At 40.4% G+C, this 27,563-nt stretch overlaps 2 protein-coding genes across 11 annotated transcripts in view; one reads left to right on the top strand and one right to left on the bottom strand.

Moving 5' to 3' along the window:
• The window catches only part of MATCAP2 (microtubule associated tyrosine carboxypeptidase 2), a 66,234-nt gene extending 49,534 nt beyond the window's left edge, over nt 1-16,700 (bottom strand). Inside the window, exons 1-2 of one of the 2 annotated variants that reach the window (XM_063608978.1) lie at nt 16,520-16,700; nt 10,503-10,572 (exon numbers count right to left, since the gene is read on the bottom strand). In XM_063608978.1, the coding sequence (XP_063465048.1) occupies nt 10,503-10,572; nt 16,520-16,627 (178 nt within the window). In that variant the 5' untranslated portion in view covers nt 16,628-16,700. The remainder of the gene's footprint in view (nt 1-10,502; nt 10,573-16,519) is intronic. The other variant, XM_055293423.2, reaches the window with a different exon arrangement.
• ANLN (anillin, actin binding protein) overlaps nt 16,338-27,563 on the top strand; it is a 62,601-nt gene continuing 51,375 nt past the window's right edge. For 6 of the 9 annotated variants that reach the window (XM_063608977.1, XM_055293419.2, XM_055293418.2 and 3 more), the window contains exons 1-3: nt 16,385-16,597; nt 22,840-22,993; nt 25,663-25,977. In XM_063608977.1, the coding sequence (XP_063465047.1) occupies nt 16,580-16,597; nt 22,840-22,993; nt 25,663-25,977 (487 nt within the window). In that variant the 5' untranslated portion in view covers nt 16,385-16,579. Of the gene's footprint in view, nt 16,598-22,839; nt 22,994-25,662; nt 25,978-27,563 lie in introns of all 9 variants that reach the window. The other 3 variants (XM_055293420.2, XM_063608976.1, XM_055293417.2) reach the window with 2 other exon arrangements.

The following is a 27,563-nucleotide window of genomic DNA, read 5'->3' as shown; positions in this document are numbered from 1 at the left end:
AAGCTGGGGGAAAGCAGGTAGGAGAAGCGAGGTAGGCAGGGGCCAGGGAAGGGAGTTTAGACTTTATTCTTTATTTTTAAAAAGTTTTTTGTAGAGATGGGGGTCTCACTGTGTTGCCTAGACTAGTCTGGGACTCTTGGCCTCAAGCAGTCCTCCCCCACGACCTCCCAAAGTGCCAGTATTACAGGAGTGAGCTACCACACCCAGCCTAGTTTCAATATTATTCCAAGTGCAATCAGAAGCGACTGGAGGATTTTTTTTTCTTTTTTGAGATGGAGTCTTGCTCTGTTGCCCAGGCTGGAGTGCAGTGGCACGATCTCAGCTCACTGCAACTTCCGCCTCCCGGGTTCAAGCGATTCTCCTGCCTCAGCCTCCCAAGTAGCTGGGACTACAGGCGCCAGCTAATTTTTTGTATTTTTTAGTAAAGACAGGGTTTCACCGTGTTAGCCAGGATGGTCTGGATCTCCTGACCTCGTGATCCACCTGCCTTAGCCTCCCAAAGTGCTGGAATTATAGGCATGAGCCATCACTCTGTCACCCAGGCTGACGAGATCACGGCTCACTGCAGCCTCCACCTCCCGGGCTGAAGTGATCCACCACGCAAGGATAATTTTTTTTTTTTTTTTTGTAGAGACAAGGTCTCACTATGTTGCCCAGGCTGGTTTTGAACTCTTGGACTCAAGTGATCCTCCTGCCTCGCCCTCCCAAAGTGCTGGGATTATAGGCATAAGCTACTGCACCTGGCCCACTGGAGGATTTTAAACAGTGCAGTGACATGACATGATTTATGTTTTTAGAAGCTTGCCTTGGCATCTCTGAGGAGATTTAATAATATCTTGAACGTTTTTAAGTTCTAAGAACAAGATTCAAAAACCCTTAAGACTTCTTTCTTTTTTTATTTAATTACTTTTTTTATTATACTTTAAGTTATAGGGTGCATGTGCACAACATGCAGGTTTGTTACATACGCATACATGTGCCATGTTGGTTTGCTGCACCCATTAACTCATCATTTACATTAGGTATTTCTCCTAATGCTATCCATCCCCCTGCCCCCAACCCCACAACAGGCCCCAGTGTGTGACATTCCCCACCCTGTGTCCAAGTGTTCTCATTGTTCAACTCCCACCTATAAGTGAGAACATGCAGTGTTTGGTTTTCTGTCCTTGGGATAGTTTGCTCAGAATGATGGTTTCCAGCTTCATCCATGTCCCCACAAAGGACATGAACTCATCCTTTTTATGGCTGCATAGTATTCCATGGTGTATATGTGCCACATTTTCTTAATCCAGTCTATCATTGACGGACATTTGGGGTTGGTTCCAAGTCTTTGCTATTGTGAATAGTGCCGCAATAAACATATGTGTGCATGTGTCTTTATAGTAGCATGATTTATAATCCTTTGGGTATATACCCAGTAATGGGATGGCTGGGTCAAATCGTATTTCTAGTTCTAGATCCTTGAGGAATCGCCACACTGTCTTCCACAATGGTTGAACTAGTTTACACTCCCACCAACAGTGTAAAAGCGTTCCTATTTCTCCACATCCCCTCCAGCACCTGTTGTTTCCTGACTTTTTAATGATCGCCATTCTAACTGGTGTGAGATGTTATCTCATGGTGATTTTGATTTGCATTTCTCTGATGACCAGTGATGATAAGCATTTTTTCATGTGTCGAAGGCCTTTTCTGCATCTATTGAGATAATCATGTGGTTTTTGTTGTTGGTTCTGTTTATGTGATGGATTACGTTTATTGATTTGAGTATGTTGAAGCAGCCTTGTATCCCAGGGATGAAGCCAACTTCATCTTAGTGGATAAGCTTTTTGATGTGCTGCTGGATTCGGTTTGCCAGTATTTTATTGAGGATTTTTGCATCAATGTTCATCAGAGATATCTGCCTAAAATTCTCTTTTTTTGTTGTGTCTCTGCCAGGCTTTGGTATCAGGATGATGTTGGCCTCATAAAATGAGTTAGGGAGGATTCCCTCTTTTTCTGTTGATTGAGATAGTTTCAGAAGGAATGGTACCAGCTCCTCTTTGTACCTCTGGTAGAATTCGGCTGTGAATCCAGCTGGTGCTGGACTTTTTTTGGTTGATAGGCTATTAATTATTGCCTTAATTTCAGAGCCAATTATTGGTCTATTCAGGGATTCAACTTCTTCCTGATTTAGTCTTGGGAGGGTGTATGTGTCGAGGAATTTATCCATTTCTTCTAGATTTTCTAGTTTATTTGTTTAGAGATGTTTATAGTATTCTTTGATGGTAGTTTGTATTTCTGTGGGATCAGTGGTGATATCCCCTTTATCATTTTGTATTGCGTCTATTTGATTATTCTCTCTTTTCTTCTTTATTAGTCTTGCTAGCGGTTTGTCAATTTTGTTGATCTTTTCAAAAAGCCAGCTCCTGGATTCATTGATTTTTTGAAGGGTTTTTTGTGTCTCTATGTCCTTCAGTTCTGCTCTGATCTTAGTTATTCCTTGCCTCCTGCTAGCTTTTGAATTTGTTTGCGCTTGCTTCTCTAGTTCTTTTAATTGTGATGTTAGGGTGTCAATTTTAGATCTTTCCTGCTTTCTCTTGTGGGCATTTAGTACTATAAATTTCCCTCTACACACTGCTTTAAATATATCCCAGAGATTCTGGTATGTTGTGTCTTTGTTCTCATTGGTTTCAAAGAACATCTTTATTTCTGCCTTCATTTCATTATTTACCCAGTAGTCATTCAGGAGCAGGTTGTTCAGTTTCCATGTAGTTCTGTGGTTTTGAGTGAGTTTCTTAATCCTGAGTTCTAATTTGATTGCAGTGTGGTCTGAGAGACAGTTTGTTTTGATTTCCGTTCTTTTACATTTGCTGAGGATTGCTTTACTTCCAACTATGTGGTCAATTTTGGAATAAGTGCAATGTGGTGCTGAGAATGTCTATTCTGTTGTTTTGGGGTGGAGAGTTCTGTAGATGTCTATTAGGTCTGCTTGGTGCAGAGTTGAGTTCAACTCCTAGATATCCTTGTTAACCTTCTGTCTCGTTGATCTGTCTAATATTGACAGTGGGGTGTTAAAGTCTCCCATTATTATTGTGTGGGAGTCTAAGTCTCTCTGTAGGTCTTGAAGTACTTGCTTTATGAATCTGGGTGCTCCTGTATTGGGTGCATGTATATTTAGGATAGTTAGCTTTTCTTGTTGAATTGATCCCTTTACCATTATGTTATGGCCTTCTTTGTCTCTTTTGATCTTTGTTGGTTTGAAGTCTGTTTTATTAGAGACTAGGATTGCAAACCCTGCTGTTTTTTTTTTTTTTTTTTTTGAGACGGAGTCTCGCTCTGTCGCCCAGGCTGGAGTGTGCAGTGGCGCAATCTCGGCTCACTGCAAGCTCTGCCTCTCGGGTTCACGCCATTCTCCTGCCTCAGCCTCTCCGAGTAGCTGGGACTACAGGCGCCCGCCACCACGCCCGGCTAATTTTTTTGTATTTTTAGTAGAGACAGGGTTTCACCGTGGTCTCGATCTCCTGACCTTGTGATCTGCCCGCCTTGGCCTCCCAAAGTGCTGGGATTACAAGCGTGAGCCACCGCGCCCGGCCGCTTTTTTTTTTTTTTTTTTTTTGCTCTCCATTTGCTTGGAGGATCTTCCTCCATCCCTTTATTTTGAGCTTATGTTTGTCTCTGCATTTGAGATGGGTCTCCTGTATACAGCACACTGATGGGTCTTGACTCTTTATCCAATTTGCCAGTCTGTGTCTTTTAATTGGGGCATTTAGCCCATTTACATTTAAGGTTAATATTGTTACGTGTGAATTTGATCCTGTCATTATGATGTTAGCTGGTTATTTTGCCCATTAGTTGATGCAGTTTCTTCCTGGCATCAATGGTCTTTACAATTTGGCATGTGTTTGCAGTGGCTGGTACTGGTTGTTCCTTTCCACGTTTAGTGCTTCCTTCAGGAGCTCTTGTAAGGCAGGCCTGGTGGTGACAAAATTTCTCAGCATTTGTTTGTTTATAAAGGATTTTATTTCTCCTTCACTTATGAAGCTTAGTTTGGCTGGATATGAAATTCTGGGTTGAAAATTCTTTTCTTTAAGAATGTTGAATATTGGCTCCCACTCTCTTCTGGCTTGTAGAATTTCTGCTGAGAGATCAATGGTTAGTCTGATGGGCTTCCCTTTGTGGGTAACCCGACCTTTCTCTCTGGCTGCCCTTAACATTTTTTCCTTCATTTCAACCTTGGTGAATCTGACAATTATGTGTCTCGGGGTTTCTCTTCCCAAGGAGTATCTTTGTGGTGTTCTCTGTATTTTCTGAACTTGAATGTTGGCCTGCCTTGCTAGGTTGGGGAAGTTCTCCTGGATAATATCCTGGAGAGTGTTTTCCAGCTTGGTTCCATTCTCCTTATCACTTTCAGGTACACCAATCAAACATAGATATGTTTTTTTCACATAGTCCCATATTTCTTGGAGGCTTTGTTCATTTCTTTTTACTGTTTTTTCTCTCAATTTCTCTTCTCACTTCATTTCATTCATTTGATATTCAATCACTGATACCCTTTCTTCCACTTGATCGAATCAGCTATTGAAGCTTGTGCATGCATCATGTAGTTCTCATGCCATGGTTTTGAGTTCCATCAGGTCATTTAAGTTCTTCTCTGCACTGTTTATTCTAGTTAGCCATTCGTCTAATGTTTTTTCAAGGTTTTTAGCTTCCTTGCAATGGGTTCAAACATCCTCCTTTAGCTTGGAGAAGTTCGTTATTACCGACCTTCTGAAGCCTACTTCTATCAACTCATCAAAGTCATTCTCTGTCCAACTTTGTTCCATTGCTGGCGAGGAGCTGTGATCCTTTAGAGAAGAGGTGCTCCGGTTTTTAGAATTTTCAGCTTTTCTGCTCTAGTTTCTCCCTATCTTTGTGGTTTTATCTACCTTTAGTCTTTGATTATGGTGACCTACAGATGGGGTTTTGGTGTGGATGTCCTTTTTGTTGATGTTGATGCTATTCCTTTCTGTTTGTTAGTTTTCCTTCTAACAGTCAGGCCCCTGAGCTGCAGGTCTGTTGGAGTTTGCTGGAGGTCCACTCCAGACCCTGTTTGCCTGGGTATCACCACCTGAGGCTGCAGAACAGCAAATATTACTGCCTGATCCTTCCTCTGGAAGCTTTGTCTCAGAGGGGCATCCGGCTGTATGAAGTGTCAGTTGGCCCCTACTGGGAGGTGTCTCCCAGTTAGGCTACATGGGGGTCAGGGACCCACTTGAGGAGGCAGTCTGTCCGTTCTCAGAGCTCAAACACCAGGCTGGGAGAACCACTACTCTCTTCAGAGCTGTCAGACAGGGATGTTTAAGTCTGCAGAAGTTTCTGCTGCCTTTTGTTCGGCTCTGCCCTGCCCCCAGAGTTGGAGTCTACAGAGGCAGACAGGCCTCCTTGAGGTGTGGTGGGCTCCACCCAGTTCAAGCTTCCTGGCTGCTTTGTTTACCTACGCAAGCCTCAGCAATGGCAGATGCCCCTTCCCCAGCCAGGCTGCCACCTCACAGTTCTATCTCAGACTGCTGTGCTAGCAGTGAGCAAGGCTCCATGGGCGTGGGACCTGCTGAGCCAGGCATGGGATATAACCTCCTGGTGTGCATTTGCTAAGACCGTTGGAGAAGCTCAGTAGTTGGGTGGCAGTGTCCCAATTTTCCTGGTACATACTGTCACAGCTGCCCTTGGCTAGGAAAGGGAAATCCCCCGACCCCTTGCACTTCCCGGGTGAGGCGATGCCCTGCCCTACTTCGGCTCGCCCTCTGTGGGCTGCACCCACTGTCCAACCAGTCCCAGTGAGATGAACCAGGTACCTCAGTTGGAAATGCAGAAATCACCCATCTTCTGCGTCAATCATGCTGGGAGCTGCAGACCGGAGCTGTTCCTATTCGGCCATCTTGGAACGAACCCCACTACCTGGATGGAATTTTTAACTCAGTGGGGCTGATGAGATCACCTGGGGAGTGTAGGAAGGTAGACAAGAGCATTCTGGGAAGAATTTAGAGTTCTCAGTCATTTGGTTATGGGGCAGAGGAATAAGAACCCACAAGGCTTTATCTTTCTTTCTATCCTTCTATGTGTACATATAAAGTAACGTATATGACTATGTAACTATAACTATGCATGTGTGTATCTGTGTGTGTTTGTGTATATATGTATATATATATATATATATACATATATACACATATGACTTTTTTTTCTGAACTGTTTTAAGAGTAGCTTGTAGATATGATATCCTTTTCCCCCTAAACACTTCAGAGTATGTATGTATATGTGTAAATATATATAAGTATATGTGTACATGTACAGTCATGTGTCACTTACTGATGGGGATATGTTCTGAGAAAAATGTGTCACTAGGTGATTTTGTCATTGTGGGAACATCATGGGAATGTACTTACATAAAACTAGATGGTGTAGCCTATTGCTCCTAGTCTGCAAACCTGTATAGTATGTTACTATAATGAATACTGGAGGTAATTGTAACACAATGGTAAGTACACACACACACACACACACACACACACACACAGTGAGAGAGAGAGAGAGAATATAAAGCCAAAGTAGTAAAATGTTACTATACTGGGAATCTGAATGATTCCTGGAATCCAGGAATCTTTGTTCCACTTTTGTTCTCTCTCTCTATGTGTGTACATGTAAACCTTTCACAACTTTTCTGTAAGTCTGAAATAATGGCAAAATAAAGTGGTGCAAATTGAGTACTGAGGTGGAAGATGACCTCACTTTGGACTAGGTAAGAAATCTTGTAAGATATAATATTCAGCTGGATTTGTATTTAGAAATTCAAAGGTGATGGGCAGGACATTTTGGTAGTGGGAGTAGGATGAGCATGCCATAGAGGTGGCAAATAGCAGAGTTTGTTCAGGAATGAACAGCAGGTGATTGGGTTCTCATCTCTGAGTGCTTTCCTTGGCACTGAACACTAAGCAAAGTGGGTGGTAAGGTCATTTGCAGAGAGTAAAGGGTGGGATGGGAAATGTGATTGAATCAAATGGATTCTGATTCAAATTATTCAAATGGATTCTGAGCAACATTAATGGTCCAGTGGAATAAATTTGAAGTGGAATTGGCTCAATTTCTTGTCTTTTTCTGGCAATGTTGAGCAAGCCAGGAAAACAGAACAGTTAGAGATTAGCAAATTAAGTGCAGCAAGAAGGACAAGAGACCAAGGAGAATGGTATTAAAATAGTTTCTCTTGAGGTCTGGCTGGGAAGGAGCAAGTGAGGCTTAAAGGAGGATGGGCAGTGTTTGGGAAGAGACCCAAGAAAGGCCGATGGCAGGATCTGGAAATCTTAGACTATTCACAGTCTTGTTTCCTCATCTACTATTTTAAGGAGCTGGATTAGGTGATCTGTAAATTCCCTGACAGCTCTAAGGTTTTGTTTGAGACAAAGTCTCACTCTGTAGCCCAGGCTGGAGTGCAGTGGCACGGTCTCAGCTCACCGCAACCTCCGCCTCCCAGGTTCAAGCGATTCTCCTGCCTCAGCCTCCCGAGTAGCTGGGATTACAGGTACGTGTCACTGCACCCAGCTAATTTTTTTGTATTTTTAGTAGAGACAGGGTTTCACCATGTTGGCCAGGCTGGTGGTTTTGTTTTGTTTTAAACTCCCTTTTCTCTTGGCCTCCTTTTCAAAATAGATTGAACTACGTATGAGGCATGTGGCCTCTTAGAAAAGGGTATGGTAGGAGATCAAAGTTAACACCTGGACATAGCTATAAAGCCCAAGCTATAATATTTTCAGTTAGGGCCCAAAGCTGAAAAAGGAGAATGAACTGAAGGTTAGGACTGGAAGGGAGAGGGGAGGGGACTTGCAGGGTTAGGAGGAGTGAGAAGCAGTGAAGAAGAGACAAGGAGGCACGATTAGAATCAGGAGACCAGGTTTGGGGTTTGAAATCTTGGAGCTGGAGCACTTCCAAGTGTTGATTGGGGCCCATGTGTGGTCATACATGTGGGTGGATGAAAAGGGAGGAGGAGGTCAGTACAGTTGGAAGGTTTGAGGAATGGCAAGGTCAGAGTATAGGAAGGAGGCCAGGTGCGGTGGCTCATGCCTGTAATCCCATCACTTTGGGAAGCCGAGGCAGGCGGATCACCTGAGGTCAGGGGTTTGAGACCAGCCTGGCCGACATGGTGAAACCCTGTCTTTACTAAAATACAAAAAATTAGTCAGGTATGGTGGTGGGCACCTGTAATCCCAGCTACTTGGGAGGCTGAGGCAAGAGAATCGCTTGAATCTGGGAGGCGGAGGTTGCAGTGAGCTAAGATGGTAACGCTGCACTCCAGCCTGGGTGACAGAGTGAGACTCCATCTCAAGAAAAAAAAAAAAAAAAAAAGGGAAGGAGATTGAGACTGTGGTCCCGGAGAATACATCAGCAAACAGCAAACATTTCTTGAGGGCCTGTTAAGTGCCAGGCATGAATGGGACTGAGGAAAACTGGGATGGTGTCAGACTGTGAGAAGCAGGAAAGAGGAGAGTGAAAGTGGATGTCCTGAACCCCAACATTTGGAAGGATTAATGAAAGAATAAATGAACCCTGGGTCTGGAAATAGTATGTGAGGAGAAATTTTTGAAGTGTTTAGAAGATCACTAAATTCATGACAGACATCAATGGAGTGCAATAAATCTGTTACATTCTCTTGTATCAAATTTAAGAAGATTTGTGGCCTGGCGCTTTGGCTTATGCCTGTAATCTCAGCACTTTGGAAGGCCGAAGTGGGGCAGATCACCTGAGGTCAGGAGTTCAAGATCAGCCCGGCCAACATGGTCAAACCCTGTCTCTACTAAAAAAAAAAAATAATAATACAAAAATTAGCCAGGCATGGTGGTGGGTGACTGTGATCCCAGCTACTCGGGAGGCTGAGGCAGGAGAATCACTTGAACCTGGGAGGCGGAGGTTTCAGTGAGCAGAGTTATGCCACTGCACTCCAGCCTGAGTGACAGCGTCTGTCCCAAAAAAAAAAAAAAAAAGATTTGCAAAATGTCTGTTTGCATGGGAGAAAAATTTAAGATGTTATATTTGATGTTCAATAAATTGACTCTGATATTTAGGAAACACTGGCTTCTGTTATTTCTGTAATATTTAAGAGTGACTTCTTTGATATCACTAAAAATTAAGTTTTGTAAAACAGCTTTAAGAAATCTAGGTATGGAAAAGTTATTAATATAAAAAGTGTAGTGTGATAAGTACATAAAATAATTCTTACTCTTTATGAAAGGATTTACTGTGGTCCTTTAAATATGAATTATCTTAATATCCTTATTAACCACGTGAGAAAATAAAAAGGAGATTAAAGTTGTATGCATTTTGAGATTAGTCTATTGAATAAAGGAGTTATGCCTGTAGTTGCACTGGTTTTTGGAAACAATATAATATGTTCAGAAAGCACAATATGTTTATGCTCACTCTGGAATCTGAAACATCTTCATCAATTAAACTAGAAAAAAATCTATGTGACACTAAGAGTCATTAATAGTAGAGATTAGTACCATTAATCATTAATCATGAATCGTAGAGAGTAGTAACAAGTAAAATAGCCCTTTTTTTTTTGAGACAGAGTCTCGCTGTCGCCCAGGCTGGAGTGCAGTGGCGCGATCTCAGCTCACTGCAGGCACCGCCCCCCGGGGTTCATGCCATTCTCCTGCATCAGCCTCCCGAGTAGCTGGGACTACAGGTGCCCACCACCTCGCCTGGCTAATTTTTTGTATTTTTAGTAGAAACGGGGTTTCACTGTGTTAGCCAGGATGGTCTCGATCTTCTGACCTCGTGATCCGCCCGCCTCGGTCTCCCAAAGTGCTGGGATTACAGGCATAAGGCACCGCGCCCGGCCAGCCCTTTTCAATAACATATAGATAACATCCTTTGCTGGTTCTTGTTTCTTCATTATAATAAATGTGTAGAACTAGAAATACCATTTGACCTAGCAATACCATTACTGAGTATATATCGAAAGGATTATAAATCATTCTACTATAAAGACACATGCACACATATGTTTATTGCGGCACCCTTCACAATAGCAAAGACTTGGAACCAACCCAAATGCCCATCAATGACAGACTAGATAAAGAAAATGTGGCACATATGTACCATGGAATACTATGCAGCCGTAAAAAAGGATGAGTTCATGTCCTTTGCAGGGACATGGATGAAGCTAGAAACCATCATTCTCAGCAAACTAACACAGGAACAGAAAACCAAACACCGCATATTCTCACTCATAAGTGGGAGTTGAACAATGAGAACACATGGACACAGAGAGGGGAACATCACACACCAAGGTCTGTAGGGGGCTGGAGAGTTAGGGGAGGGATAGCAATTGGAGAAATACCTAATATAGATGACAGGTTGATGAGTGCAGCAAACCGTCATGGCACATGTATACCTATGTAACAAACCTGCACGTTCTGCACATGTACCCCAGAACTTAAAGTGTAATAATAATTTTAAAAAGTATAAAAGAAGTGACCCTTCAGCCAAATAACCTGAGGTAGAGAACTTGAGTTTAGCTCTTCTTGCCACTGCCTTATGATTAGATCTTGGCCTTTTCTCTCCCTGTAAAAATAAAAAGATTTGTGTTATTGTATTACTTTGTGAATTAGGTATGAATAGTCTAAAATTTTAAAAATTAAATACAAATAGTATTTTAAGAAGTATAAAAATAGTATAAAATATAAAATACAAATGTGTGTGACTGTATTTTGAAAAATTAACTGTAAATATACAGCATTTGGAGGGTCTTTGTTACAGTCCTGCTTTCAAATTTTTGTGTTTTTCAGCCTTTTTATCAGGAATTTTATCTGCAAAAGACATAATTATTATTTCCTTTGTTTAAAAGAGCAGGTCTTGGAGCAAATACTCATTTTCCAGGGCTATCTTTAATCTCTAGTTATTTCTACTTCAGACTCTTGGTTCTATTCTTAAATTAATGTATTATGTTGTGGTTTTTATTTAAATAACTTGGGAAGTTTTGTGTTTTATTTAAATAAGTAGGGAAGACACTTTTGATGATTTAGGCCAATTCCTTAGCCTCTTTGCATCTCCGTTTTCCCATCTCTAAAATAGGAATAAGAGTTATTCTTATATTCATTTATTTAACAAGTATCTACTGCACTCATGTGCCAGAAGGTGCTAGGTTACAGCTATAAACAAGTCCCTGCACTGCCATAGCTTACACTCTAGTAGGAAGGCCTAGATAATTAACATAAATACATAACTAAAATAATGTCAGATAGTGGCAAATGTGATGAAGAAGTCAGAGTAATAGAATGGAAAGTGATTGGTGGGCAGAGAAGATGGGGGTGGCCACCTGATCAAAGAAGTCCTCTTTCAGGAGGTAGCACATGCAAGTTTAGGCCTAACTAATGAGGAGCAGACTTGCTAAATCTAGAGGAAGAGTGTCTAGGCAGTGGAAAGTCCTTGAGGCAGGAAGAAATTTGGCATTTTTTATGATCAGAAAAAAGGCCTGAAGCTGGAGCCTAGTGAAAAAGAAAAAAGGAAAGTATTGTGATGTTAGGAGAACTAGGTTATTCGGAGAGGCAGGTAGGTTCCAGATCATGCATGGCCTTGTAGGTATGATAAGGTATTATTAGATATCATTTTAATTGCAATGAAAGACATAGAGCAGCTCCAAACAAGGAATTGACACTGCAAAATTTACATTTGAAAAAGATCCCTCTCTATAAATAAATTACTAAAACTAAAAAGATCAGCAACAACAAAGATATGTAGGAATAAATTTAACAAAAGTTTACAGATTTTTATGTAAGTTTGTTATAGACATTTTTAGCAGGTATAATGAAGATATACCATGCTCATAAATGGGTAGCATTGCTGTCACAAGGATGTGAATTCTCTCCAAATTATGTGATAAATTCAGTGCAATTTGAATTAAAAATCAGAAGACGATTTTCTTTTATTTTTGGAGCTTGAGAATCTGACCCTAAAATTCATGTGGAAGAACAATGAGGCAAAATAATCCAAGTTGAATTGGAATTTGCCCTACCAGATGTCAACATTTATAACTAATATAGTGTGATATTGGGAGAGGAATAAATAGACCAGTAGAAAAGAATAGAGCCCGACATAGACCTATGTGTACATAAAAAGCTGAGGCTGAACATGGTGGCTTACACCTGTAATCCCAGCACTTTGGAAGGCCAGGGTGGGAGGATCATTTGAGGCCAGGAGTTGGAGATAAGCCTGGGCAACAAAGTGAGATCCTGTTTCTACAAAAAATTTTAAAAATTAGCAGGGTGTGGTGGCATGCACCTGTTGTCCCAGATACTTGGAAGGCCAAGATGGGAAGATGGCTTGAGGCTAGGAATTTGAAGCTGCAGTGAGCTATGAGTATGCTATATGCACTCCAGCCCAGGTGACAGAGCAAGACCCTATTTCAAAAAATAAAATAAAATAAAATAAAATAAAATAAAATAAAATAAAATAAAGGAAGAACAGTTGGGCATGCACAGTGGCTCATGCCTATAATCCCAGCACTTTGGGAGGTCTAGTTGGGTGGATCACTTGTGGCCAGGAGTTTGAGACCAGCCTGGCCAACATGGGGAAACCCCAACTCTACTAAAAATTAGCCGGACGTGGTGGCATATGCCTGTTGTCGCAGCTACTCGGTAGGCTGAGGCAGGAGAATCACTTGAACCCGGGAGGCGGAGGTTGCAGTGAGCCGAGATCAGGCCACTGGACTCCAGCGTTGGCGAAAGAGCGAGACACTGTCTCAGGGAAAAAAAAAGAAAAGTTGATATATGATAAAAGTGGCATTACAGGTCAATGAGAGAAAAGATGGGCAATTTAATAACTGCTGCTAAGACAACTGATTATCCATACAAAAAACAAGATCCAGATAGTTTAAAGACAAAAGCATGAAAAGCCATACTTTAAAATATTTAGAAGAAAGTACAGCAGAACATCTTTATTATCTCAGGGTATGGAAGGATTTCTTAAGGCATAAAAAACACAAACCCTAAAGGAAAATATATATGGTATATGTGTATGTGTATGTGTGTGTGTGTGTGTGTCATTAGTTATATTAAACACTTCTGTACATATGAAACATCATAAAGTAAAAAGACAAGCCACAAACCAAAAAATTGGCAAGCCAAAAAACCAACAAAGTTTATTTTCCCAGAAAATAGTAAACAACCAACAAAAACCCTATGAAGCCATAAGAAAAAGGCAAATAATTGCACAGAAAAATGGTCAAGGATATAAAGTTGAAAATCACAGAAAAAGAAAATTGGAAGTCCAATAAAAACAAAATCATGTTCACCTTCATTAGTGATAAGAGAAAGGCACTCAAACAAGAATGGCAAAATTTAAAATGTATCCACATATTGGGGAGGAACTAGAGCAGCAGCCAGGGCATATACTACTGACTGGAGTGTCATTTGTTATGACCATTTTGAAGAGCAGTTTATTTTTAATATCTGGAATAATATTCCTAGGTATATTGCTCTAGAGAAAGTTTTGCATGTGCATGTAAAGGATAGTCATGGCGTCATGGGATCTTTGGAATGAAAAACTGGAAATAAGCTAAATGTCCATTAACAGGATAATGGGTACATAAATTACAAGTATATTTGTATAATAGAATTTAGCAGTGAACATGAATGAAATGCAGCTATAGTTATTAGTGAGGATAAATCCCATAAAGATATTATTGGGCCAGAAAAAGTTGCAGAAAGACTTGCATTCTGCAAATAAAATTTATATATAAAACACTAGATATTGTTATGGATATATATGTAGATGTGATAAAAGTATACATATTTCTGTGGGAATGATAAACATCAAATCAAGACAGTTTTACCCCGGAAGAGTGGGAAGATGAATGAGAATAGGAAGGGACACACAGGAGACTTCACTTACATGTGGGATGTTTTATATTTTTTTAAGCTAGGTGGCTGGTATATGGTTATGTTTTATTATTCACATCTTTATTGTATTTCATAACATAATTTCTTTGTTTTCAAATTTTTTTGTTATTTGTTATATAACACGATTTTTAAAAAGATAAAAATCATTCTAGCCTAGAAACTGAAGAATGAAATACTGGGGGTTAAGAATGAAAGGATGTATGGTAGGAGACAATTGTAGTACCCTAGGAGATTACACTTGAATATCTACCATAGTTTCTGGCATATAGTAGGTGTTTCAGTCTTAGGAGTTATTTAATTGTGATGGTTGCCATTATTACTATCATCATCATTATCAAGGTAAAACCAAAGACATAGTGGGATGGTGAGGGAAGATACACTAAATGTTGTGAGTAGCTATCTTATGCTAGATGCTTTACCTCTTTTAGTCTTAACTAGAATCTAGTTGAAGTAGATACAAAGAAACTAAGGCTCATAGAAGTGATAGCCAGAAGGCACAACGGCTACATAAATTTCTAATGACTCATTTTCCAACGTTGTTTAAAACACGCATACACACATAGACACGCCCCAAATACATACACCCCTTTCCTGTCACACTTGAAAAAAATTCAAGTATCTTTTTCCTTTGTTCATAAGTAACACATTCTGGGTTAAATATTAATAATCCCGTATACTACACACTTGGACAGTGTCTTATTACTTATTATGGAATATTTTTGGATTATGTCTCTCCATTTTTCATCTGCCCCGCCTAACAACTCTGAGGAAATCAGGGCAGATAATTATTCCTGTTACACAGATGAGTAAACTAAAACACAAACAGGCTAAATCAGAAGTTCTTGGCCTGGTGTCCATGAACTTCACAAAATCCTGTTAAATAGTTTATGATTAAATGGTCATTTTTCTAGATAGAGGGTCAGTCTTAATATATTTTCAAAGGAGTCCATGACTCCCCACAAAGGTTAAAAAAAAAAAAAATCCATGGGTTAACCTATTTGGCTAACTGGGTGGAGCCCTGACCCCAAGCAATATTTCCCTTACCCTTTGCCCTGATTTCGGTCACGTACAATTTATCATACAAAAATTCAAATTAAAAATATTAGTAAATACTTTTTGTAATGTTGACTGACTGCTAAGATGGACATATTATTAAACATATTGAAACCACTTAGTTGGGAGGAATAGTTCTGTTTTGTTCAGCTCATGGACAGTCACTCTTAACTTTTCAGATGAACAAATCAAGAACTGTCATCTTTGCCTGCACAGACTTGTTATAGAAGAAATGAATCTGATACAGAAATCATGTAACCTATCTTACAATTTGGAGTACTCTACAAAGATTAAGCAGGAGACACAGCCTTAGCTAGTGTGGAAAACGGATCATGAGCTGAGAACGGGGTTTTCATTTCGTTGGACCAGTTCCTTCAACGTTTTCGGGAGTCCCTTCTCTCGGCTGTAAAAGGAAGGATTGAACTAGATAGAGGGCTTGTCAGAATTCCTCCCGCTCTAACACTGTACACAGTTGGATGGAATTTAAAATAAAAAATTGTGCATGAACGCTTCACAGTCTGTTAATTTTAGCTTTATTTCCTTGGCTTAGAGTGTCGGGGGCCCACCAGACCTGCCTTTTCTAAGGGCCAGGCCTGCAGTCCCCTTTTGGGAACTAGGAGTTGGGTGTGACCTGGGAAACAAAGCTACTGAAGGCCAACGGGCTAGCAGCATCTGAAACACAAGGGCTCTTTGTCTGGCTCTGTAGCCCAGGCTGGAATGCAGTGGTGTGATCTCTGCTCACTGCAACCTCCACCTCCCGGGTCCCAGTTCAAGCAATTCTCCTGCCTCAGCCTCCCGAGTAGCTGGGATTACAGGCACGCACCACCATGCCTATCTGATTTTTTTGTATTTTTAGTAAAGACGGGGTTTCACCATGTTGGCCAGGCTGGTCTTGAACTCCTGACCTCGTGATCTGCCTGCCTCGGCCTCCCACAGTGCTGGGATTACGTCCAGCCAACACAAGGGCTCTTAATCCTTTTTTTTTTTTTTTTTTTTTTTTTTGAGGCAGGGTCTCACTCTGCCGCCCAGACTGGAGTGCAGTAGTGAGATCACAGCTCACTGCAGCCATGACCTCCTGGGCTCAAGCGATCCTCCAGCCTCAGCATCCCCAAATGCTGGGATTATAGGCCTGCGCCACTACTCCCGGCCTTAATACTTCATTTAGGAATGAAGGAAGGCGGGAACGCCCAAACGCGTTTAGTGTGAAGCAATCGCCTTAAAGCTGAGTGGAATGTGTGGTTGTTGGGGGTGGAGCCGGGAACTCAACGCGGTTGGAGAGCAGGAAGCTCTCTTGGGAGGGGGCCGGGAAGGAGGCGGGGCCGCCCCTGGGAACCACCCGGCCCGGGGCGGCCACGTGACCGAGCTCAGGGGCGGGGAGAGGGCGCCCCGGCTCCGCCCAGCGCGCATGCTCGCGGCTCGGCGCTGAAATTCAAATTTGAACGGCTGCAGAGGCCGAGTCCGACACTGGAAGCCGAGAGGAGAGGACAGCTGGTTGTGGGAGAGTTCCCCCGCCTCAGACTCCTGGTTTTTTCCAGGAGACACACTGAGCTGAGACTCACTTTTCTCTTCCTGAATTTGAACCACCGTTTCCATCGTCTCGTAGTCCGACGCCTGGGGCGATGGATCCGTTTACGGAGGTGAGTGAGTTTGCGGGTGCAGCCAGCCATGACCCACCGCTCTAGGCCCCCACCGCCCTTCCTCTGTCAACTTCTGGGCGAACCCCCACCCGGCGGAGGGCGCGTGTGTGCGCGTGCGCAGTGTGTGCGGGTGGGGGTCGGGCTGGCTGAGGATGCCGAGCAGGGGCCGCGGCTGCGGCCTGCTGTGGTTGGTGGGTTCGTCTGAGATCTTGTTGTTCCGGTCCTACAGATAAAACTCAGGGAGGAAGGCTTTGAGTCTGTCCTAAAAGGCTGTAGTGAGAGGTCTTTCAACCCCCATTTTTACCATGTCCCTCTGCAGTCCTGGCGCAGCAAGAGTGAGGCGCAGGCCTGCGGAACGGGTCCTGCTGGAAGCAGCTGGAATGCCCTGCAGGGCGGAGTCCGGGGCCGGTGACTCAGTGCGGCTGCCGCCGGGAAAGGCGGTGGGATGTGTGATTTGCGGAGTTCACGCAGCCCGCAGAGGAGATGCTAATGAAATGACAGCAAAACGTTAAAATAAGCAGGTGCTAGAAACCACTGCATTCGTTCACAAAAAGCCAGTAGTTCCTTGAGATCCCATTGTTCAACTACTAACGAACAAGTTCATACCCGGGACTCACCATTTTAATTGAAACAGTGCAAGTGTACCGAGCAAAACTATTAGCTCACGATTTTAGAGCAAAGAAATAAACTTTTCAGTGTTTCTGGGGCATACCATTACAGTACTTATTTCATCTTTTGTTCCTTTGGGATTGCATATGGGTTACATGGTTACTGTGTCGATTTCTCTAGTTTTAGCTTTTGTGGAGAATGCGTTGTCACATTTGGGAGTGTTTTGTTGCCAGTTGTCCACTCCCTTTTATTCCAGGACAGTTCCTCTTTCTTTAGGCTGTTGTGCAAATTTCAAACTGTTAGTTTTTGAGTGTTGCAAAGTGGACCTAAAACTGTGTTTACACTGATTCAAAAACTTAAATGCTGTGAAGAGTGGTAATTCTTTCGGGGAGATGTAATTATAATTCTATAAGTTATGTATAAGATATTAATTACAGGTTTCAGCAATTAGAGTTTACTTATATAAAAGCATGACATAATCTATTTTTCTGTTTCAGATTCTTAATCATCTTGGGACAAATACATCAATTTTTTTCACCTTCCTTAAAGGTTCTAATAGAAAAATCGAGAGCATATTTTTGTATTAGCCTTAAAATAGGGCTGGTCATGCACCAAATATCTTTCACTTACACTGAGGGCGAAAAGAGTGTATTTGTTTTATCTAAACTAGAATAGGATTCCTTAAAACATTAGCCCTATGTGTCTTCCTAAGTAACAGACAGGAACAAAGCATTTTTAAGTTGGCTGAACATTGCACTTCATTTTACTTAAAAATGTCATTCTGAAGGTAGTACAAATCTCAATTGAAAGAAACTTTACCTGTTTAGATCGTTTTAGGATGTGCTCAGAAATATGTATGATTTATATTATGAAAAGTTAGATTTCATAGCACCTTATTTATATGCAGCCTACAAGATCACTTACAGTTGGAGAAACAGCTTAGATGTCTTTTCCTTAATAGGTAATGAATGAACTACTTGAATTGATTCCAACTCTTGGGTGCTTAATTATAGCATTCATAACATTTGCACAGTGAAATGAGCTACTGGTACAGTTCTTTGTCTATCGACTGAAAGTCAGTATAAAATGACTTTCTCAACCAGGGTTTCCTCTCAGAACCATGGTACACAGGAAAATTGAGAGACCATTTTCTCAATTGTCCCCAGGATAATTCAATGCCACCCTACAAACATAGGAAATAAGTCTATTACATTAACGCCAGGGTATTAGGGCTTAATTATTTTGGTAACTCCAGTTGAGAAAGGTTACAATCATGGTAAACTCTCTTTTCCTCAAACAAGACTGTTCTGCATCGGTCTTCCTCCCTGCCGTCGCTGATACTGTTCTGGCACTTTTTTTTTTTTTTTTTTTTTTAAAACGGAGTCTTGCAATGTTGCCCAGGTGACAAAACCATAAACTCACTACTCATAACATCAAGAGTTTGAAGCTCTACTCACAGGTGATAGTCATCCCAGTATAAGAATACTACAAAGAAACCCAGAGTGAAGTGTACCAATCCAGAACTTTCTTTATAAAAACCTTAAAAGAGAAAGAGCTATAATTAAAATACTTCACAGAAGCATATTTTATTGTAGATACTTTAGATCCTTTAATGTCTGCAGGCTGCATATAAATAAGTAAACAAATAAACATGCCACTACCATTTTTAGTGGAATTTCTCTTATTTTCCAGAATTAAATGAAGGTCCCTGGGGAAGAGCTGCTAGAGCATATTGGAAATAAGAAGTTAATTTATATTGAGTCTACTGTGTTAAAGAAGGCAGGAAATTAGTAAAATTTCCTAGAAAAATTTGTCAGAGATGACTGGGATGTATGTGGCAAAAGTTGTTCAGGGACTATAAGCTTCAGTTATCTGAGATTCATACATGTGGGCTATCTTACTTCTTGAATATGTTATTGCAGTGGTTTTTTTTTTAAATGCCTACACTGTTTGAGAAAGGTGTGATATTTCAAGGAATATACCTTGTATTTAAAAGAGTTTTAAAATTCCTGATATACTATTATAAGGAACGGCTACTTACGTTTATTGAGCTATTGAGTTTATATATTTCAGATATATAATTTCTTTTAAATTAATAACCTTTGGTGTTTATAGCTTTATTTCACGGATTAGGGAACCTTTTTGCATATCTATTTAATTTTTTTTAATCTGGCAATTTTTGAATCTAATGTAAGCAATAGAACATTCATATATGTTTGAATGACAAAATCACATTCTTTTGTTGTGACCTACTGCTTATGGTAACTGAAGCTGTACTGACTCACAAATGTTCTAACTGACGAGAATGGAATGTGGGCATGTCCATGAATGAATATAATTAGGCTAGTGTTGTATCTGGGAAGTGAGAGATATAGCAATTGAAAAATTATAAATTTATTAATTTAGAAAGGAGACATTATTTCTTTTTTCTTTTTTCGTTTTTTTTGAGACAGAGTCTCGTTCTCACCCAGACTGGAGTGCAATGGTGTGATCTTGGCTCAATGTAACTTCCGCTTCCCAGGTTCAAGTGATTCACCTGCCTCAGCCTCCCAAGTAGCTGGGACTACAGGCATGCACCACCACGCCTGGCTAATTTTTGTATTTTTAGTAGAGACGCGGTTTCACCGTGTTTGCCAAGCTGGTCTCAAATTTCTAGCCTCAAGTGATCCGCCTGCCTTGGCCTCCCAAAGTGCTGGAATTACAAGCTTGAGCCACTGTGCCCAGCAGAGACTTTCTTATAAAGGCTTACAGCCTACAGTGTGGCCATCCTGACAGGCTGGGAAACATATTTAATAGCTTCGGGCAGGCACTTCAAGAGAGGAGAAGCTGGAACAGGGATTTATGCCTAAAGGGTTAGCCAGGTATACATATTCAACAGGTTATAGGCAGAGCTATGAGTATTTACAAAGGGGTCCTGATGGGTGGGTACTGAACAAACGTGCAGTTACATGCATCCCATGTTCACTTTGGGATGAAGACTTAACATTGGGCCCTATATGTCAAAAGGTGAGGTGGGGACATGAAGGCATTCAAGTGAGCAGCCTCTGTAAACTGGCCAGAATCAGTTCATGGTTGGTAGTCTTCTTACTGAGAGAGAGTTATTGAAATCAATCTCTTGTCCAATTAAAGCTGTAGTTGTAGCTTGTGGAGCAGGAGGGTTAATCAGTGTCTGATGGAGGATGAGCTGCAATTGTTTTAATATTTATTGCTTTTCTCAAGGTCAGTGCTTGTTCAGCTACTAGAGTAAAAGAAAAACTTTGGCAGTTAGAAGACAGTTTATTTTTTAAGTGTAGGGAGTTTGTGACTTAACCCTTGCCTGGCATGGCCTTAGGTCCTAGTTATTTGTTTACAGACAGGGTCTCACTCTGTTACCCAGGCTGGAGTGCAGTAGCGATCACAGCTCTCAGCAACCTTGAACTCCTGGGCTCAAGTAATCCTTTTGCTTCAGCCACCCCACCCCCCCGGGTAGCTGGGACTACAGATGTGCCCCACCATGCCTGGCTAACTTTTGTTTGTTTTGCAGAGACAGGATCTTGCTTTGTTGCCCAGGCTTGATCCTGTTTATAATTTGATATCTTATTGCTACAAAGAGTCTTCTGTCAGTCTTATGATCTCTATTTAACATTAATGCTCATCAGTTATTGTGTCTAAACAGCAAAAGGAGGGGTATAACAAGGTGCATGCAGCCTCCTGTCCCATCATGGCTGAGAACTCAGTTTTTAAGGTTTCTCTGGGGTCCCCGTCATCAAGAGGGGATCCGTTCAGTTGGTTGGGAGGATTAGTATTTTATTTTTGGTTCTCATATTGTATCATGGGGGGAAATTATCAGACATATATGGATTTGTGAAACAATATGCTTATTCTTGAATTTGTTGAAGGACTTTTATTTAGCGGGTGAAGGTCTTGTATTTTGGAAGCCATTTGGTTCATAAATTATTTTTTCAGTGATTAGAGCATTTCAATTTAGTGTCACTTTTTTCAATGAACTTTTAGTTAGAAATCATTCTTAAGAGTAGAGAGTGTGCCTTCTTTCAAATTTAGCTCATGTTTCTTTTATATACTCAGATTTAAAAAAAATTGTTACTGTATTTTAAGGAATTGAAAAGAGTCAAATGGAATTTAATTTTTCAGCCTGCACTAACTACTGTATCTGAGTATGCAAGGCAGTAAAAATAATCTGCATACCTCCTTTAGTTGTGTGCATTTGAAAGAAAATCAATTGTTTTACAGGGTCTTGTGTTTGAGCTTTACTAAAATTGACTTAAAATAGGAACATCAGTGGATTTGGAGTAGAAAGGAGTATTCATGACTTTATAGAATGGCTAAGATTTCAATTTAAAACCATTTTATTATATGTTAATATTTAATTAAATAAAACATAAGATTATTTTGTTTTTCTTTCCTCTTAGGAAATGTTTTATGTTTTCAAAGGACTAATATGTTATTTATCTCTTGCTGCTTACCACCACCCCAGATTTTAGCAGCTCTATTAGTTTTGCTGCTGTAACAAGTTATCACAAATTTAGTGGCTTAAAATAACATATTCATTATTTTACAGTTCTTTAGAGACAGGGTTTCACTCTGAAATCGGAAATGAATTTTACCACGTTAAAATCAACATGTCAGCGGAATTGTGTTTCTTCTGGAGGCTATAGGGGAGAATCTGTTTCCTAACTTTTCTTGTTTCTAAAGGCCATCTGTATTTCTTGGCTTGTCCCGTTCCCCCATCTTCAAAGCCAAAAATCACATTACTCTGACCTCTGCTTCCATGGTCATATTTTCCCTGACCCTGATCTTCCTGCCTCTCTGTTTTCCATCGTAAGGACCTTTGTGATTATGTTGGGCCTGATCAGATAATCCAGGATTATCTCCATCTAAAGATTCTTAATCACATCAGTAAAGTCTCTTTTGCCCTGTAAGGCAACATATTCAGAGGTTTAGGGTATTAGGACAAAAAATCTTTGAGGGACCATTATTTTGCCTACCATAGTGGCTTAAAACAATACTCTTATTTCTCATGATTCAGTGGGTCAGCAATTTGTATTGTGCTCAGCCGGGCTGTTCTTCTGCTTGTCTCTGCAGTGGTCATGCAGGAATCTTCAGTGATCTGGCAGATTATCTGGAGCTGGATGGTATAAGATGGCCTTATTCACATGTTTGATAGTTGATACTTACCATCACCTGGGCCATGTGTCTCTGGTAGACTTAACCTGGGCATGTTCACTTAGTGGCAGAGAGAGAGAGAGACCCCAAACTGTAAAATCTCTTGATGCGTAAAAGTCTCACAATATCACTTGTGCCATATTTTATTGGTCAAAGCAGATCACAAGGGCAGTCCAGATTCAAGGGTGAAGAAATAGATTCTGTCTTTTGATGAAAGCAGAAAAAATTTGTGGCCATTAAAAATCTTATATAACTAACTTTACACATTTTACTCCCCCTGTAATATTCCTGTAATAATTATGACATTGGGGTTCTCATTTAGTGAATCTTGACGTAATTGCTTAGGATTTCACTTTTGAAATGTGTTTAACTGTCATCCTATATGGCAATTGGTGATTTTAGAAGATACTGCAATTTTATGAACCTTTGATTAAACTTGTGTTGTAACACTGATATATTTATTTATGTAGAAACTGCTGGAGCGAACCCGTGCCAGGCGAGAGAATCTTCAGAGAAAAATGGCTGAGAGGCCCACAGCAGCTCCAAGGTCTATGACTCATGCTAAGCGAGCCAGACAGCCACTTTCAGAAGCAAGTAACCAGCAGCCCCTCTCTGGTGGTGAAGGTAAAAGATTTGTGGGGAAAAATAACATTTACTTTTTTTTTTCTTTTGAAGGAGACAAGCCCCAAACATTTCATTAGCGTATAGAAGAACCAAGCTCTTTGGGAGACAAATGTAACAGCCTCTGGGGGAAATAACAGCCTTCCATTCTATTTCAGAGTTATTATATTAGGCCTAGAACCTATAGGGTTGGAATGGTTTCTTCTAAAAAATATTTCAAATTAATTGATTGAACTTTATTTTCTTCATTCTGAAGTTATCCTTAAAACCTCAAGGGAAGAAAAATAAAGAAGTAGGGTAACATTTATACTCACAGTAGTGTGTAGTTTTTTATCCCAGAGGTGGCAGAACAGCTGGCCACTGAGTTTGGATGGTGTCTCTGGTACCAGCAAGGCAATGGAAGGCACACTGCCCATACTTGACATTTAATGAACCTTTTTCACCCTGTATTTGCTGAACCAACTCTCTAAAGTTTAGGTTGTTAATCTCCAGAAGTGGTGGAATTAAACACAAGCACACACACACATACACACAAACACAAACTCACCTGTAGTCTTACTCTTTCCTCAGTCCTAGGATTGATTCCCAGCCAGCATCAGCCAGCCTCCTTAGTCTTTTCCTGGAGTATAGAATAGTCTGGAGATAATAATCTTCCTTAGTACGACTGTAAAATACTGTAATGCAACTGTAAAATAAAATGTAGAAAAAAATTACAGAGGGCAAAACCAATGTTTTGTTTTGTTTTTTTTTTTTTTTAAAAAGCAGAGAAGAGTACATGGGGCTAGCCCAGTTATTTTGGAAGCTAACCATAGAACAAGAATTAATTTTCATATGTTTATCCATTTTGAAGGGAGAGTGAAGGAAATACATTACATATTATATAGTATTCAGCCAGGAAAATAGGGGCCTGACCCTAGTCCAGGATCTTCGTTTTCACTGTGAGATGGGTTTGTACTATTGAATGCTATGTATTTGAAAACCAGTGTTTGGATGCTTAGGTAGAAGTTCAAAACTACATTTTGATATTTAGGTAGAAGTTCACATTAACTGTTTTAGATAATTGTAAACTAGAAGAATTCTGTATTTCCAGATGGTATTGCATGTTAAAGCAGGAACACTTTCAAAAATTATTAGATGTGTTCATAGAAAATAGATCCATAAATGAGTTATAAAACATTAGAAAGTTTCAAAAATAAAAAAAGGAAAAGAAAAGAAACAAGAGCCAGGTGTGGTGGCTCACGCCTGTAATCTCAACACTTTGAGAGACTGAGATGGGCAGATTGCTTGAGCTCAGGAGTTGGAGACCAGCCTGGGCAACATAGCAAAACCCTGTCTCTACAAAAAATACAAAAATTAGCTGGGCATGGTGGCACATCTGTAGTCCCAGCTACGCAGGAGGCTGAGGTGAGAGGATCGCTTGAGCCCAGGAAGTTGAGGCTGCAGTGAGCTGAAATTGCACCACTGCACTCCATCCTGGGTGACAGAGTGAGGCCCTATCTCAAAAAAAGAAAAAAAGAGACATAAAAGTGGATTGGGGAAAAAATAGATTAGAAAGTTTCATGATGTATATTTACTTAGGTTGATGTCAACGAGGGCAATCATGATTTATCCCTGATGCTACTTTGGTCACTGCCAGAACATTTGGTTAGGCAATTGATGAAACTGATCTCATATGAAATGTACCTTCTTTTAAAATATTAATTTTCCAGGAGATTATTGAAACTCAGTTGTAGTTAGAAATAATATGCCTTATGGTTCCGATAGATTTTTTTTTTTAATTGTAGGGCTTTTTCAGTTATTTTATAGGTGTTCATAGAAGCTTGAAATATGAAATGTTAAATATTTGTACTGGTGAATTTGTTTGGTATTGACCAGATAATTCAGTCACTTTTTCTGTCTCCTGTTGTAATCCTAAACCTCAAGCCAATTGCCCTTCTAACCATGCTTATTGGTTATTTTCCATGAAAGAATGTTTCAAAAACAGAAAACCTGGTTTCTACACTTGGCTCAGCTGTGTGACTTTAGGCGGGTAACTGAATTTCTCTAGGCTTGATTTTTCTTATCTGAAGATGAGGTGATTAGGCTGTATAATCTTTAAAATCTGTTAGAATGCTTTCTTACTCTGTGTGTATGCACTTTTTATTTACTATTGTCTTAACACTATATAAAGTGTTATGCATATATTTTGAAAATATTATTTAAATATCTTTTATTTTTATTTTTCCATAAGTTATTGGGGTAGAGGTGGTATTTGGTTACATGAGTAAGTTCTTTAGTGGTGATTTGTGAGGTTTTGGTGCACACATCACCCGAGCGGTATACACTATACCATATTTGTAGTCTTTTATCCCTCGCTCCCCTTCCGCTCTACCCCCCAAGTCCCCAGAGTCCATTGCATCCTTCTTAAGCCTTTGCGTCCCCATAGCTTAGCTCTAAATATCTTTTCATTAAGGTTTTTATAACATAAATTGTGTTTGCTTGAAAAGATCTTTCATACCAGATTTCTAAGTTGCTGAAAGAGAATGGGGTTTAACATACTTCTGGTTGTAACTGAAATCATTTAAAAGAATAGGGAGGGGTGATGTTTTATTAATTTGTTAAGTATCTACCCTCAAGTTTTTCATGTGAGAAATTACAAATTTGAATGTCTTTTTTCATCTTTTTTAATGTAGAGAAATCTTGTACAAAACCATCGCCATCAAAAAAACGCTGTTCTGACAACACTGAAGTAGAAGGTTCTAACTTGGAAAATAAACAACCAGTTGAGTCAACATCTGCAAAATCTTGTTCTCCAAGTCCTGTGTCTCCTCAGGTGCAGCCACAAGCAGCAGATACCATCAGTGATTCTGTGGCTGTCCCGGCATCGCTGCTGGGCATGAGGAGAGGGCTGAACGCAAGATTGGAAGCAACTGCCACCTCCTCAGTTAAAACACGTATGCAAAAACTTGCAGAGCAACGGCGCCGTTGGGATAATGATAATATGACAGGTATGAATTCTTTAGATGGTATGGCCCATACATCTGTTCCAATAAGATTCAGTTTGGTATGTTGAACATTTTATCAGTTAACTCATGAAAAATGCTTTTGTTTTATCTATATGTTGAGTATCCTTTGCTTGCATATGGTTTGTCTACCAGTAGTATAAGTTGGTTGTGTTTAGACTGAAGTAGATCACAATGAGGTTCTTGGACTAGTTCATAGAAACCTGATCTTATAACTGTATTACCTTAATATCTGCAATGAAAAACAGTTGAGAACAAACTATATGTGTTGTTAGCATTGCTGACCCTCAGCTCCATGTTAAAGAAATCCTATTTCATGGATTCAATAATTAAATAAACTTGAGGGACTAAGGTATGCAATGCTTTTCAGTAGGGGAGAAATAAAATGTCAAAAAAACATAAATTGAGCACCTGCAAAGTATATTATCACGCACAGTGCTGGAAACGAATGAAGTGGCTTGATCCTTGCCTTTCATAAGCCTATAATCAGAAGGGGAACCTGAGAAGTAAAGCAACAGTTATGCAACAGGGTTATTTATGCTATGATCAATTTCACTTATCGCCTGCCTTGTTAAAAAAAAAAAAAAAGCTTTGAGATGACTTATAAAAATATCTGTATTTTGAAACAAGAAAAATAAAGAAGTCAAGGTGAAGAGAAAATACGGGGAAGGGAAAACAAGTGAAAAGTAAAGTCATTAAGTGCAGACTGTAAAGTCTTCCTTTTGCTAGTGGCCTATGCGAAGACATGAAACACTTATCAGTTACATGACTAACAAGCTAAGAGCAGAACCATCTTTGGCACTAAGACTTGAGATTTGGCACTAAGAGCTGAGAGAACTTTCTTTCATGTGTCCTTAAATATGACTTTGTGGGAGCCGATAAACCTATAAGGTTTCTCAAGGTAGGCAGATGTCCTGGCTTGGGCTCAGTAAAAGCATTTCTTTTTTCTTTTCTTTTCTTTTCTTTTTTTTTTTTTGAGACAGAGTCTCACTCTGTTACCCAGTCTTGGCTGACTGCGACTTCCGCCTCTCAGGTTCAAGCGATTCTCGTACCTCAGCCTCCCAAGTAGCTGGGATGACAGGTGCGGGCCACCATCCATGCCCATCTAATTTTTTGGGTATTTTTTGGTAGAGATGGAGTTGCACCATGTTGGCCAGGCTGGTCTCGAACTCCTGACCTCAAGTGATCGCCCGCCTTGGCCTCCCAAGTGTTAGGATTACAGTAATGAGCCACAGCATCCAGCAGTAGAAGCATTTCTAAAGTGAGCTAGCACAGTGCAGGTAGACCCCACGGTGCTTGCAGACAGCTCAGTGGCTACTAGGCCTCACCCAAGGAAGCATTCCTTAGGTGGTTCTCAGCCTGGCTGATTGTATCAGAATCACATAGACCATAGGATTAGAATTTCAGCAATGTGGTGGAGCTCCAAGGTGTGCTTTTGTCTTATTTTTTTTAAAGCTCTTTAGGTAATTCTGATGCATAGCCAGAATTGAGATCAAGTGATCTGAAGAATGGGGCTGGATGGATGACAGATATTTTAGACTGGATTAAACCAAATGGACTACATATATTTC

This window comes from Symphalangus syndactylus, chromosome 9 (genome assembly GCF_028878055.3).
Source record: "Symphalangus syndactylus isolate Jambi chromosome 9, NHGRI_mSymSyn1-v2.1_pri, whole genome shotgun sequence".
NCBI lineage: Eukaryota > Metazoa > Chordata > Mammalia > Primates > Hylobatidae > Symphalangus > Symphalangus syndactylus.
Note: the sequence above shows the minus strand (reverse complement) of the source record. Positions and strands in the feature narration are given on the sequence as shown.